General features: G+C 30.0%; 1 protein-coding gene across 6 annotated transcripts in view; it reads right to left on the bottom strand.

The window, feature by feature from the left end:
- Nucleotides 1–2,899: 2,899 nt before the first annotated feature.
- The window catches only part of LOC100169394 (endophilin-A), a 16,843-nt gene continuing 5,043 nt past the window's right edge, over nucleotides 2,900–14,699 (bottom strand). For 2 of the 6 annotated variants that reach the window (XM_029487787.1, XM_029487786.1), the window contains 11 exons: nucleotides 13,664–13,750; nucleotides 11,076–11,144; nucleotides 10,639–10,989; nucleotides 10,506–10,572; nucleotides 10,251–10,351; nucleotides 9,989–10,092; nucleotides 9,144–9,238; nucleotides 8,786–8,827; nucleotides 6,763–6,867; nucleotides 5,862–5,977; nucleotides 2,900–4,621 (listed from right to left, as the gene is read on the bottom strand). In XM_029487787.1, the coding sequence (XP_029343647.1) occupies nucleotides 4,502–4,621; nucleotides 5,862–5,977; nucleotides 6,763–6,867; nucleotides 8,786–8,827; nucleotides 9,144–9,238; nucleotides 9,989–10,092; nucleotides 10,251–10,351; nucleotides 10,506–10,572; nucleotides 10,639–10,989; nucleotides 11,076–11,144; nucleotides 13,664–13,708 (1,215 nt within the window). In that variant the 5' untranslated portion in view covers nucleotides 13,709–13,750 and the 3' untranslated portion in view covers nucleotides 2,900–4,501. Of the gene's footprint in view, nucleotides 4,622–5,861; nucleotides 5,978–6,762; nucleotides 6,868–8,785; nucleotides 8,828–9,143; nucleotides 9,239–9,988; nucleotides 10,093–10,250; nucleotides 10,352–10,505; nucleotides 10,573–10,638; nucleotides 10,990–11,075; nucleotides 11,145–13,663; nucleotides 13,751–14,056; nucleotides 14,230–14,699 lie in introns of those variants that run through there. The other 4 variants (XM_001947896.5, XM_029487788.1, XM_029487789.1 and 1 more) reach the window with 4 other exon arrangements.

The following is a 14,699-nucleotide window of genomic DNA, read 5'->3' on the forward strand; positions in this document are numbered from 1 at the left end:
TTCATATATCTACGGTCATTTTTTTTAAAGTTACACCAAAAACCAAAATCGATTTTTCTCGAAAACTGATTTTGCGTAAAAATTCCCGTTTTTCATTAATTTTTCTTTTGTTTTTCACGGCGCTTTTGAAAACTATTGGAAAAATTTTACTTTTGACCCCCCAAAGTACCAACTAGATTCACTTTCCTATCAGAAAAGGTACTGTTGAAGAAAATCCAAGCACTTTTACTGTCCTAAAACGTGATGACAGACACAAAAATAAAAAAAAAAATAAATAAACACACATCATTGTAAAATCAATACATTCATCGTTCCACTCAGAATCTAAAATGTTCAGCCAAACAGTTATAATCAAAAAGTTAATTTTAAGGACAGTAGAGAGAAAATACAATGTTAATTTGCCGCCGTTTGATAAATGCAGTCGCAAGCAAGTTCTTATCGTGCCTATATTATAATAGTTACTTATATAAGTAAATAGGCTTCTCTCTGAGATCCATTCAGTAACTCGTTATTTTTAATGTAGATAGTTTTAAATTATTAACGTTAAAAATATAAAGAAACCAGTTAGTATTCTCGGTCGTTCAGTTATTACGGGTTTCGACTAATAAAATGATACAAATGTGTGTAATAACAACTTATTCAATTTTTAAATCGTTTATTTCTACAGGATGTTACCACTGGGTACTCTCCCTAATCATAAGATTCATGTCAACCTATTTTTACTGTCAATTATTAAGCCATTGTTATCTATTGTACATAAAAAAAATTCTATATTGTAGATTGTAGTCTGTAGATATATTTCAATATAATAATAATAAAAAAAAAAATCGTTTATTACAAAACTGTAATAGTATTTTGGGTTGCAAAGTCAAACAAATAATACATATCCGTGGTTATGAATAATACCTACAAATTATGGAATTTTGGATAAAATAAATTAAATTCTAATACAAATTTATAATAATTATAATATAGAGAACTGTATGTGTATGATTCGTGCAATATTTTATAATATGCAGGGTCTCAACTTTTGATTTACAAAGTTCACAAATTACTGGAAATTTTTCAGAAAATGATTTATGTGAAGTCTCATAATAACGTTTAATAATTAATATAGAAAACTTTAAAAGCAGCTATACTGTCTGGTGGCAAATTAAACAAACTGGAAAGGCCCCTGGACCTACCTATGTATACTTTATTATTGGTTTTTACTTTTTTTTCATTGTCTGCCGGCTGGATAAAATTTTAACAAATTTAAAACACACAGATGACCTACTGCCCGTCCGCCTACAGTCAGTGAATATTCTTTAAATATTAAATCTATACATACCTATCAACATATTATACTCCATACCCGCAGAGGACTAGGGTAGAGATGTAGAGATAGTGGGGAATAAAATGAATCACTGTCGGAATCGATCAACGGCCACCATGAAATTTGTCGTTACCACTATAAAGTACCTAACTAGCCAACTAGGTACTTAATTTATTTATAACAGTTTTACAGTGATAAAATGACTTAACACGGGATCCTACGTGAGCGAACTCAACGCGGTGAAAATCAAAACAGCTTGTATTTCGCCGCATCGCGTCGCGGGGAACAGCATGGTCAGAATAGGGTTGGCCGTCTCTCACGTAGGACCCCGTGTTACAAGTGCATAACATACCAAATTTACGCTCAGCAGAACGTGTTTAGCTCTGTTAGTTTGAAAATTAGAGTGGATCGACCTATTATAAAACTTGATGGTAATAACATTATCTGTGTTCGTGTGTTGGTTTTTTATGATAATTCAGTTTCTAAGAGCTATGAGCATTTTTAGGGTTCCGTAGCAAAAAACGGAACCCTAGGGTTATAAGCTATAAGCTTATAGATTCGACATGTCCGTCTATCTGTCCATCCGGGTGTAACAGCCACTTTTCTCCGAAACTATAAGAACTATACTGTTGAAACTTGGTAAGTAGATGTATTTTGTGAACCGCATTAAGATTTTCACACAAAAATAGGAAAAAAAAATACATTTTGAGGGTTCCCCATACTTAGAACTGAAACTCAAAAATTTTTTTCATCCAACCCATATGTGTAAGGTATCTATAGATAGGTCTTCAAAAATTATATTGAGGTTTCTAATATCATTTTTTTTTTAAACTGAATAGTTTGCGCGATAGACACTTCCAAAGTGGTAAAATGTGTGTGTCCATCTCATAACTTCTAAAATAAGAGGATGATAAAACTAAAAAAAATATATTATGTACATTACCATACAAACTTCTACCGAAAATTGGTTTGAACGAGATCTAGTAAGTAGTTTTTTTTTTTTTAATAAATAAATAAGTAAATAATAATTATAATTCGCGCGGGGCGTGGCTTGATCGATACCGGGTGCGGAGCGCGCGGGGGGCAGGTTTCCGACTGCGCTTACCCGAGCGGGTAATATTATTATAATATTAGATAAAACTTCTGCTGGACCTGGTGGTGGGGCCAAAGTTTGTGCCGGCCGAACGAAACGACTTATTATTTATGTTACTTGTTGCTACGGAACCCTTAATGTTCGACTCCGACTCGCACTTGGCCGCTTTTTTAATATATGTATTAAATATACGTATATAATTTATATACGCATAACTTACTAAAAAATTTAACTATCGTAAAAAAAACCGCAATTCAAACACAGATAACGACGAAATATAAAAAGGTATAAAATAAAGAATAAAACAAAACAATTTATAATTTGATTTCCAAAAATGCAGTCAATTTGGATTTATTCATTTATATTTGTTTGTTTTTTTTTTTTTCACAAAAATGAAAATTTTATTTTATTGTATTTGTTTAATCATAGATTAAATATACTTAAATAAACACTCATATGGGAAGGCTGGCAATGCGCAATATTGAAATCCATTTATGTATTCATCCATTCTATATTTTTATTTGAAATCCAACATACATTTATTGGCGGCTTGTCGAAGTTCAGTTTCATTTAGGTATATTTAATCTAGGAATTAATACATAAATAATGGAGTTATACAATAACATAACTATATAAAGTCGTTCAACGCTTACAAAAACACTCAATATAGGATAATTCTATAACTTATAGTGATAAAGATTTTTTTTTAAAGGAGTAACATATGTTGACTAAAAATGTATTACTAAATTATTGTTAAATGAGAACAAGAATATAGAGGCATAGCCATAAAATAAATTTAGTGATACATAAAAATTAGTAATTTTTGTTATTAAAACTGTTGAGAAAAAAACATAATATTATGCAGGATATAATTTTAACTTTTTTTTATCCCTAGGTAGGTTACACTACAAATACACACTCAACATTGAAATACAAATAATGATAAGTGATAACATATTATATATATATTAAATAACATTATTATCTTATTTTTAACTTTTTTTGTTTAATATTCACTTGAAGTATTTAACATATTTATTGTCTAATGTTTATCAGAAAACTTATTTACAGACATTTTGTTTAGCAAATGGTAACAAGCGAAATTTTAAGAAATTTTTGTTTTTTTATATATAATAATATATAAAGTTATTACGATTAATATAGGTATATAAAAAATGAATGCATAATAATAATAAATTACTTGGTAATCGGTAATATCTAGGGGAACACAGATATAATACCATTAGGGTGACTATAACCACGGTAGAAAAACACAGGGGGACAAGTTGAGCTTGAACTTTGCACCAACAGAATACACGAATAAAACATGTATCCCTTCGCGTGTGTTATCTAGTCGAAAACGCACAGAGTGCCAAGAGAGCCGAAGAGAAAAGTTAAAACGTAACGCGATATAATAAGATTCTCAAAAGTCCAAAAAAAAAAATACTATCTATACACTAATACCTACGGTCGAATTTGGTGAATAAATGTTTTTTTCATGGCCAAACGCACATCGAATTCTTATCTTAAAACGCGGTCAACGAATATAATATAATATAATATCATGATAACAATAATAATTAATAATTAATAAATATAATTATAATTATAGTAGTAATAGTAGTATTATAGTAGTAGTAGTTATAGTAATATTAGAAGAAGAAGAATATACACCTACAAACAACAAAACCGAATGGAATTAACGAGTAGCGTGTGTTATAATATTGGTAATTTTTTTCTGTTTCTATTATACCATTTTATTTATTGCCAGGGGATTAAATGTAAGTTTTACGTAGCGACACGACGACAGAGTCGTCTCACACACACGACTACACAAATAAATCGGTTTGTATTTCGATCATATTATTACAAATCATAATAAATATACTGTTATTATAATGTTTCAATGTCGTTGGTGTATAGGTACCTACATACCAAGCGTATCGACATTTTATACGCTTGTGGGCGACATTACATAATATAACATAACTATGATGCTTTTTTTTATTTTAACAAGTCTTAGGCAGGGGGTAGAGGAGTTGGCGTCGTGGTCTGTTCGGTGTCGTCGTCTTCGTCAATAGCAGTTGCGTTGCTTAAGGTAGAGCCACCACGACTTGTACGTATGTGACTGGGAAGTATCCGGTACGGCCGTTAGTACTGCCCTCGTACCAGTTCTCGTCGACCCTGTTCAGCAGTATTATAGTCTCGCCCTCCTGAAAACACGTAATCGTCATTATCATTACATAATACATATGTATTATCGTTAGAGGCCCTTAGGCGACTAGGAATGGTGATGGTGGTATATCAGCAGGGCCGTATTTAAGGGGGGGCAACGAGGAATTTTGCCCCGGGCGGCCAAATTTCGACACATTTAAGGGGGCGGCCAGGCGCCGGTGTGTATACTATATTATATAAGTAAGATTTTATTTTTTTTGGTAAAAATTTGTTTGAGTACCTATACTTGGACTTATTGCATTGCATGACTATGATACGACTATTTGTCGCAAATTCGAACTTTAAATGCTTATAAAAAAAAAATTGTGCCTAAGTATTTTTAAGATTTTTTAACTGCTATTGTAGCAATATATCACGAGCCTTGCATTAAATTGTCACGCTTTTTTACCCAACAAATAAAATTTTAAAAGTTTGTTTGCAAGAGAGCCCCGGAGAGGTAAAAACGTTTAACTCTGATTTCTGAATCCATATAGTATGGACTGTGAAATTATAGAACATGTTAATATATTATATCACTAAATAAAGTATAATTAAACAGTTTGTATACTTTTTTTGAAAATACATATAGAAAAAGGCGGGCAAGTGATATATACACTAGGTTACAGAATTTGACCTCCTAAATTTACCAACTAGATTCACTTTCCCGTCGAACGAGATACTCTTGAAGAAAATCGAAACAGTGTTACTGCCCTAAACGGTGATGACAGACACAAAAATAAAAAACACACGTAATCATTGTAAAATCAATAAATTTATCACTCCGCTCAGAATCTAAAATAAATGTAACTATTGTTAGGTAATTATCTATCAATAATATTACCAAAATGTTAATTTTTTACCTTATTGGATGAAAATCGTTATACAATTCACGTGATTCATTATCCATATTATATTCCCTTGTATTAAAAAAATTAACGTCTGCCAACCGAGAAAAATATCCGGGGGAAGAATCTAAGGTTGAAACCAGGGATGGATTAACGTTATGTACAGGCAACGTATATTATTATTGTATACATATGTTTTCCTTGAGCCACATTTTTATCGCAGAAATCATTCACTACTAAGAAAACATCTACGTATTTAATATGATATATACTATTGTAGACACGTAGACATATTATTAAGACATAAAACTAAAATTCTCAATGCTCTAATGGGGAAGTAAAGGGAAAGGGCTGGATGGGCACAATTGGATAGATGCCACAGTTAGTCACATACCTTAAATCCTAATTCTCCTGGATTCTCAGCCTCAAAATCGTATAACGCGGTACAACAAGGCGAGTTGCGTGGTATTTGCCGTTGAACTGACTTAATTGGAGAAGAAACTGGCGATGCTATAAAAAATAAAAATAACAATAATTTCTGTTCATGTTGATATTTATAATAAGTTTAAATAGAAAACAAATAAAAAATGTGGAGACAAATATATCATTATAATATTTAAAATCAACAAAGCAGTAATGAATCATAATATAATTTGAATCTATTTGTATTTATAAAAACTATGCAGTAATAAATGATAAGGTACAAGAAAGAAGTATTATAGTATTGAATTGGGCAAAATTCTACTAACTGAATTTCGTTCAAATTAAATATTTGCAAACGTTATAAATAGGTTACATTTTTAAGAATTTTAGGCATTCGACTTTTGATTGGAAATTTATTTAAAGATCAATAGTACTAGTCGGAGAATTCAAACACATGATGTATAATAGGTATTATTATATATTAGTCAAAATGTTTTAACACTTTCGCACATATAAAAAAATAATAATAATATTAAAACTAAATTATTTTTGTAGCTTATTAAAAGTCAATGCTAATTAAAAATTGTCTACCAAGATTTGTATACCTACTACATTTTCGCGTTGAATCGTTTTAAACGAACGAGTGAAATTGCGTTCAACATTAACCTAAATGCATTTGCAGTCGTTAACGCATAATAACGGTATCGTTTTGCGAAGAGTGCTTGTATAAAAAAGTAACTACCTACCAAGTTACTTCGCGGTGAAAGTGTATTAAAATATATACAAGCGTCTTTAAAGTAGCAGTTAATGTAGTAGTTAGCAACAATAAGGAACATAATAACATGCTTTAAAAAAATAACAACAATAGGTACCATTGTGATGTGGTTGTTGATGCTGGTTATCGTGATGGTTTGCTCCGGACGTTAATTCCAGCGTGTTAGACTTTGCGTGAGTCGGGGATGAAGCTCGTGAACTACCTAATATGTTTATATTTCGCATTATATAGATAAAAGGCAATTTGGTTAATAAATAATAATTGTTAATTATTACGTATAATATACTATAGTATTATAAGCTTTAAAAGTAAGAGAAACGATCAGAATATATAAATATATTTTCGACGATTCAAGCCCACAAACATTTTAACAATACTGACATAATATAAACCGAAAAAAGTATATATTGTTCAAAGGTAATATTTTATTTAATGGATTTAACTCGGTAATAACTCGACGAATAAACAATTATTTATTTTATGATATTTTCAAAATGTTTGTCAAACGCCAAAGAATAAAAAAAATCAGATTATGTATACATATACATCATATCTACATCCTAATAGATACAATTTATAAACTAATATTTACGTCAAAAAAAATTTAAAAAATAGGTAGGTACTAACCTAGTTAAACAAATTTTAGAAACAATTAAATCAAATGCATGGATTTCCCTAACCATGGTTTTTACTGTTTATTGTATGATTGTTTACAATAAACGCAAATCTACAATCTTAGTTGTTTCTATCATAATACAGTTGTAAGAGCTACTTAAATTTATAACATTTAATCTAAGGTTAGTTTCAAAATTTGAAAGTCTACTAAAATAAAAACGTAAAATTAACGTAAAACGTAACATTATTACAGCATCAAAATACGGCAATTTAATTATTTTTAATGAAATCTGGGGTCTATAGTTTATTATATTAGGTATACTAAACAGTTTAAGTAAAATTAACACATCTTCACAGACTGTCTGTCTGTCTATCATACGAAAAAGCAAGACAAACCACATAAAGTACAACATTCACAAAAATCTATATGCCTAGATATTATATCAAACGACCTCATTCTATATGTCAAAGATACCGGATTGGATAAATAAATTAACTTATTACAATTAAGCAGCAATCTATTCCATTTTGCACAATATATATATATATATATATATTAGGGTGGTCCAAAAAAACTGAAAAAAAAATTCAAAATGAGTACCCCCCCCCCCCCCATTTTTTTAAGCGATAAGAAAAAATAATATTGCGAAAATTTGAACTTTATAAGTTATAACTCAACCCCTTCCCGTGCCGCAATAGGTTTAGATTATGGCCAAAAGGGATTTTTTCAATTTTTTAAATTATTTCAAAAACCAAAACTTTTACAAAGAAAATTTTAAGTATTAAATTATAGAGAAATATACTGTCTAATCTTAATTTGGTTTACAAATACATATATTTGAGAATACGTATTACGTATAAACAAAATATTTCATTATATTTAGGCATTTATATATTAGTTTTTTCATATGAAATAATGGATTAAATAGAATTTGTATAATAACCCTTTTAGTAGAGATTATGTTTTTCTATAATTTAAATTTTTTTTTGTAAAAGTTAGTTTTTGAAATAATCAAAAAAAATTGAAAAAAACCCCTTTGGGCCATAATTCAACCCTATTGCGGCACGTGAAGGGGTTGAGTTATCAAGTCCAAATTTTCGCAGAATTATTATTTCTTATCAAATAAAAAAATGGGGGGGGGGGGGGTACTCATTTTAAATTTCTCAAAAAAAATGTTTGCCTCTATAAACGTGAACCACCCTAATATATATATATTATAATGTAATCTAATGTATTTAAATGTATTAAAAAAATATGTTTAAGCTAATTGCCTTAGCTGCTGAAGTTTTTAGTACCTATATCTAGGGTTATTATCTATGCATGAAACTATATATTAACTAAATATACGATTGTTCTTGGTACGTGTTAATAATTAATATAAATTAATAAAATAACAATGCAATATTAATTTGTTAGGTTCAAACCAAACTATCACATAACATGTATTTGGTTTAACGATAAATATATAAATGGTTGATATTAAACAAGTTATTTTGGTTTTTACCTTTGACGTGTGCGAGCTGTGGTTCCATCAACTCGTACTCGTCTGAAAAAACCGTTATACTATGTATATTATCATGAAACTAAAAGGCCTAGAAAACGGTATTACGAAATGTCGAAATCCCACTTCCCAAACCAATTACAACAATACAATAACTTATAGGTAGATATCGCTATTTTCGTATTCTCCGTTTCGTGGTGGGTGATAAATACATATTTAAATATATATTTATATAAGTATAAAAATAATTAAATATATTAAAGACTATTATAGTTATGCCGTTTCTCAACAACTACATGACCACTGCGTTAATTTGTATGAATTAATTAAAATATAAATATTAAAATTTTCAAATAATTACCATTAATGTCATCCGCGATAACATCCACTGGATGTAAATCGTTCAAAGTCTTAGGCACAAATTCTAATTTCGGACGGCTGGCGGCTTGATCACGCCTATAATATCAGAAAGCGTCAATTAAATGGTTTCTATAGACGTTATGTCCACGAAATTTTGTCCGCAAAAAATTATGTCCATTAAAAATAATGTTATATGTTTATTATATACACAGTAAATACACCAACGCTATTCAAATATCAATAGATATTTAGAAATTAAGAAGAAACGAATATCACATGCCAATATTAAAGACAAAATCAGCTGATGAAATGTTTGCATAAATGATCAATACAATTACAGCCGAGATCCTATAGGGTAAATTAAAAAATTACTGAATATTATATTGGCAGCAAACACATACATTATCTATTGCGAATTATGAATTCGAAGGTACATAATATATTTACCATATACACCAAAATATGGTAGATGGGACAAGAATGCAGATCGCCGACGTCACTTTATTAGATTATTGTAAAATATTTTACCCACTACAAAACGCGGTTCTCTTTCACGTGTATAGCCGTCAAGTTGAATTTGTGTTACACATTTATTTATTTGAAATCATCACTTAATATTAGATTAGGAACTTATCAGATATTTCATAAAACCTGGATGCAAATAAATTTTGTAAAAAGTAAAAATGCACATGAAATATTTTATAATTGGACCTAATTACTGTTATAGGGCAATAACATTTGGCGAACATGCAAAATATCGTGGACCAAATAATGTGGATAAACGTCTAGGAACCAATAAAATCACAGATTAAAACCGTTTAACTACCTATAAATGTTTAAACATACTTTTCCTGGATTTCCATTACTGCCAGTTTCAGAATTTCGGTACACTGTTGATGGTACTCGAGAAGACCTTCCGCAAATGTAGTTAGCTGAGATATTTGTTCAATCTGAAATACGACGATCGTAGTAAAGGTGATACTTTAATTAAATTTGTATATTATCGTTTTATTATAAAGCTGATTATAGTTTAAAACAAACTACGTGTCAGAGTAAAAAAGTAAATGTACATTTAATAATTTCAATAATTAGATAGTTTTAAACATACATCGTTGTCGAGCAAGTTGAACATTCCTATCTGAGCACTATGCAACGATTCTGCAAATTTTTCTTCAGCTTGTTTTAGTTCCTCGTCACTAACGTGTGAACCTGAGTAAAAACAAATTCAAAGTTTTTTTTACTATCCATATTATATACAAACATAAAAAATAATGAATTTAAATGGCCTCCACACGAGTTTTTTTCAGTAAGACCCGCAGTAATCATTCGATATTAATTTAAATAAAAAAAAAAAAAATGTCACCTTTTGCTTGTTTTCTACGTTTGCAGTCGTAATCTAGTCTTCTTCCCTGCAGTTTCTTTCTATGGTGCTAAACAAAATAATTTAAAATTATAAAATGATGATTATTATTGGCACATCTTTTTTCCTAACATACCATCACTTCTTTTAAATCTTTGGTTTGTAAATGATGTAATGGTTCGAGGAAGTTTTGTTTGGTATTGTCGTCTAATGCGTACTTAACATCAGCCATTTGCTTAAGTGCTTCTCCCATTTCCTGCAGTGCTTGGCCAAATAAGCTGTCATCGCCAAGCTTCTTACCATACATGAGCAGACAATCACCAAGAGTACCTTCGGCCTGTGGATAGGTGGACGCTTTTGCCTGACCACTGAGTTTCGATATGCCTTTGACGGCTGCCATTTTTGCTCTGGCCGTAGGATTCGGCTGCAAGAATTCTTTGGTTTTCATCTGAAGTTCTTCGACCAGCTCGTAAGTAACGTCAGTTTTCTAAAAAAAGTTGAGTATCAGAAATTGTCCATCCTATGTCTATTATAATACGTCCAGTACAGACATATTATATTATAAACATTTACCCTTTCCATATCCACGAAGTCTACATCAAGCTTTGTCCCTTCAACCCCACCTATTTTTTCAGTCATGTACTGCAAATTATAACATATAGGTTAAACTACTATACTTAATAAACGGATAAAATAAGTACACGTATATTTAAGAGTTCGAACTTCTATAATATACTAGGCATAACTAATAACTATTAGCGGTTGGAATTATTAATATATTAATAATATATATACGTAACTTATTAATTTATTCTATAGAGCAAGCACGAATTAAATTATCTACTATATAATTTATTTGTACAACTATATTATAGTTATAACAATAGTATGGATAATATGAACTAGCAATAAAGTATACAATTAGTATAAAAAGATCTAATGTAAAAATAATAATAATATAATACCTACCTATTTTATTTTATTTAGCAAGGTTGCATAATAATAGAGCATAAAAAATTCATAGTTAACTTATAAAACATTAATGGTTAATTTATTATAAATACACTAAGAAACCTAAAGAGGAATCAAATATATAAGCTTTATAATTTTTAATAACTAATTGTTTTTATAGCTAAATTTAGGCCGTACCTATATTGACGCAGTTTAAGATTTTTAAAAGGATTTTTGTTTTGTAAATCATTTGATTTAATGTTTTAAAAAATGTATTTACACATTATATGTTCATAATTCAAGCATTTAAAGCATTTTTTTTATTAATAAAAATCGCCTACTTAAACGTTGCAAATATTTACTTTTTTAATCTGTACATCTACATTCTACATAAAATCGTTTTCTTTATGTAGACACTTAATATAGTATAATTCGCCAATTTCTAAAATATACGTCTCGTTATTGTTAAAAGGATATACTCGAAAAATGACGAAAAGTATTCAACGGTGCAAACAAATATTAGATAAGTTTATAAAAATAATAATATTCATCTCGGGATTTTTAATTTATTTCTTAAGTAGAGTTGGTATAATGTATTAATGGTAAAAAAAAAATTATAGGTATGTGACTATTGCTTATTTCTGATTATAGTTCGGTGGTCTTTTATTAATACCCTTATTATTATAACGAGGTGGCGACGGATATATATAGGATATACCAACAGATAAGAATCGCACGACCAACCCCCTCCCTCCCAACCATCGTCAATATCGTCAAAACTACGCCACTTCCACGCCGGCCATGGGTATACAGAGCTTTGTTAATCAATAAAATGCTCTCGACTCCCAACCCGACGCACACACACACACGCTTGTACGTATGTATACGCACGCTCACTAATGTAACAACACTCCCTTGGCCTCGTTTTAATTTTTTCTTCTCTCCACCAACGCGAATAAGGAAATTAGGTATACTTTAGTATAGGAACTCGTATTAAATGATATCACAGCAAATGTAAAGAATAATACAAATTTAAATGACAAACAAATCAAGAATCATTATAATATTTATTCGGATATCTTGATATTTCCTATATATATATATACACTTCTGTGTTCGCTGTTACTAAAGCAACACACCGTGTCAACACAAACGACGATTAATCAAAATATAAATTAAAATACAAAAAGTTAATTTCATTAAATTTATTTGTAGGCTAGCGTTCGTACTAACCAAACCGTCCATTTTTTTCTTCTGTAAACATTTTTTTTTGTCAATTAATTTACAACACACTTTTAAACAGGAGCAAATGTATATCTATAAAAGTATAAAAATCGTTTGTTACGAGCGAATTTTATACAAGTTACAAATAATAGAATCTTAATTCTTATGATGGGATTATCAGAAGATAAGTATAATTTTCAAAGGTTTTAACACTATTAATATAAATAAATATATACTACGAAAATAGGCCCACCTTATTACACAAAATGATTACTTAAATCTTACTACTCCAGTTATGATTAGTTAAATATTTTTTAATATATAACAAACACGTGCTAAGCCCATGATAAGATTTTATTGAAAAGAACACACACATACATATTTATAAATAATAAATATATTAGTCAAAGAGTTAACTACAAAAGTAAACGACAACAATTCTTCGATAACTCGTTTAAATATTTTGTAAAACCTTCATACTTTAACTACAACAGTAAGTTAACCTGGCTATTTTACAATCAATTAAAAAAGTAAATACACAATTTATAAAAGGGCGTAACCGGAAAACAAAAACATAGTTGAAATAAAATATTATATTATAAGAATATTAAATATAAAAGAACGCACTAATATTGCATATATAATGCGCCGTCTCAACAAAGAACCCGCAAAAAATACTTATAAGCCATAATTTAAATTCTGTAATGTTCAATTAAGAAATTGATTTGAAATATATATATATATATACATGTAGCCTGAATGATAAAAATAAATTATTAACTCCCTAAGTTTTTTTTTATTTTGATTAATAATAAATTATGAAATATTATAAACTTTTTTAGTAACACACATGTGTTTAATTGTTTGTGAACTATAAACCATAATATATTTGGGTAATGTGCTATTCATCAACTTTTTAATAAATAAAAAAAAGTCGTACTTATTTGCATACATCACAGGTCGAATAATAATAAAGTCATATTTACCTGATTCGCTTTATTAATTTGCTTTTTGAGGCCGGCAAACGCCATTTTGGTAGCTTTTTGTTCAACTTGTGTGTATTAAAAGTCGACCTGAAACCAATAAACAAGAAAAATCTTACTAGAAAAAAAATACAACATGTTTGAAGATCGTAAACTGCGTAAAGTCACTCTCAAAAATGAACAATGAACAATAATGATATTGATATATATAATATATATATGGATAGTTAAATTCGAGGTTTTACTTCGATATTGAATTTTTAAAAAAATGCCTGAAACAATACGTTATGTATCGACGTTATTGAAAAACGTAAATATTGCAAGACAATGTAAACAGAATAATATGAACAATTTTATTATATGTACGATCTTTCAACGATTTCGCACTGATTTTACCAAAAATATCCGACGGGATGATCCGTGTGCGGTGCGTCTCGTACGTACTCGACTTCCGGTGACACTAGAGCGCGACTAACGCAGCGATCGCAAAGCTCGATGACTTTTTTTCGCCGTTCATCTCGCCCATCGTCGCACACCGTGGCGCGGCGTACCGGCAACGGCGCTTGCGCTCAGCTCCCGGCCGCCGACGTTATAATATTATATTAACGGCGCGCACGCATAATAATATATACCGCCAGCACTATAACATAATATTGTTTGGCCCTCCGTTATACATACGTACGTGAAAACGTGTACGGGTTTTTTTATTCTTTTTTTCGTTCGTTTAAAGTTATAATTATGTTGTTACGAAAAATGCCCGAAACCCGTGTAACTGCGCATACAATTATAATATACTTGTATATTATTATTTATTAAACTCGATGAGAAAACATATTATTATAAATATCACCACTCACCACCGGCAAAACACACGTTTTTTTTTTTTTTAATAAAGCGTAAAGGTACACACGTCACACCGATACACTACAACTGAGTAGTGAGTACAACATAATATAATATACGCGATGTATTCGACTGCAACGTACACTCGTAGTTGTCGATAATAATTACTGGAGATCCACATGTTGAACGTCACATA

The sequence above is a fragment of the Acyrthosiphon pisum genome, chromosome A1 (assembly GCF_005508785.2).
Source record: "Acyrthosiphon pisum isolate AL4f chromosome A1, pea_aphid_22Mar2018_4r6ur, whole genome shotgun sequence".
In the NCBI taxonomy this organism is placed as follows: Eukaryota; Metazoa; Arthropoda; class Insecta; order Hemiptera; family Aphididae; genus Acyrthosiphon; species Acyrthosiphon pisum.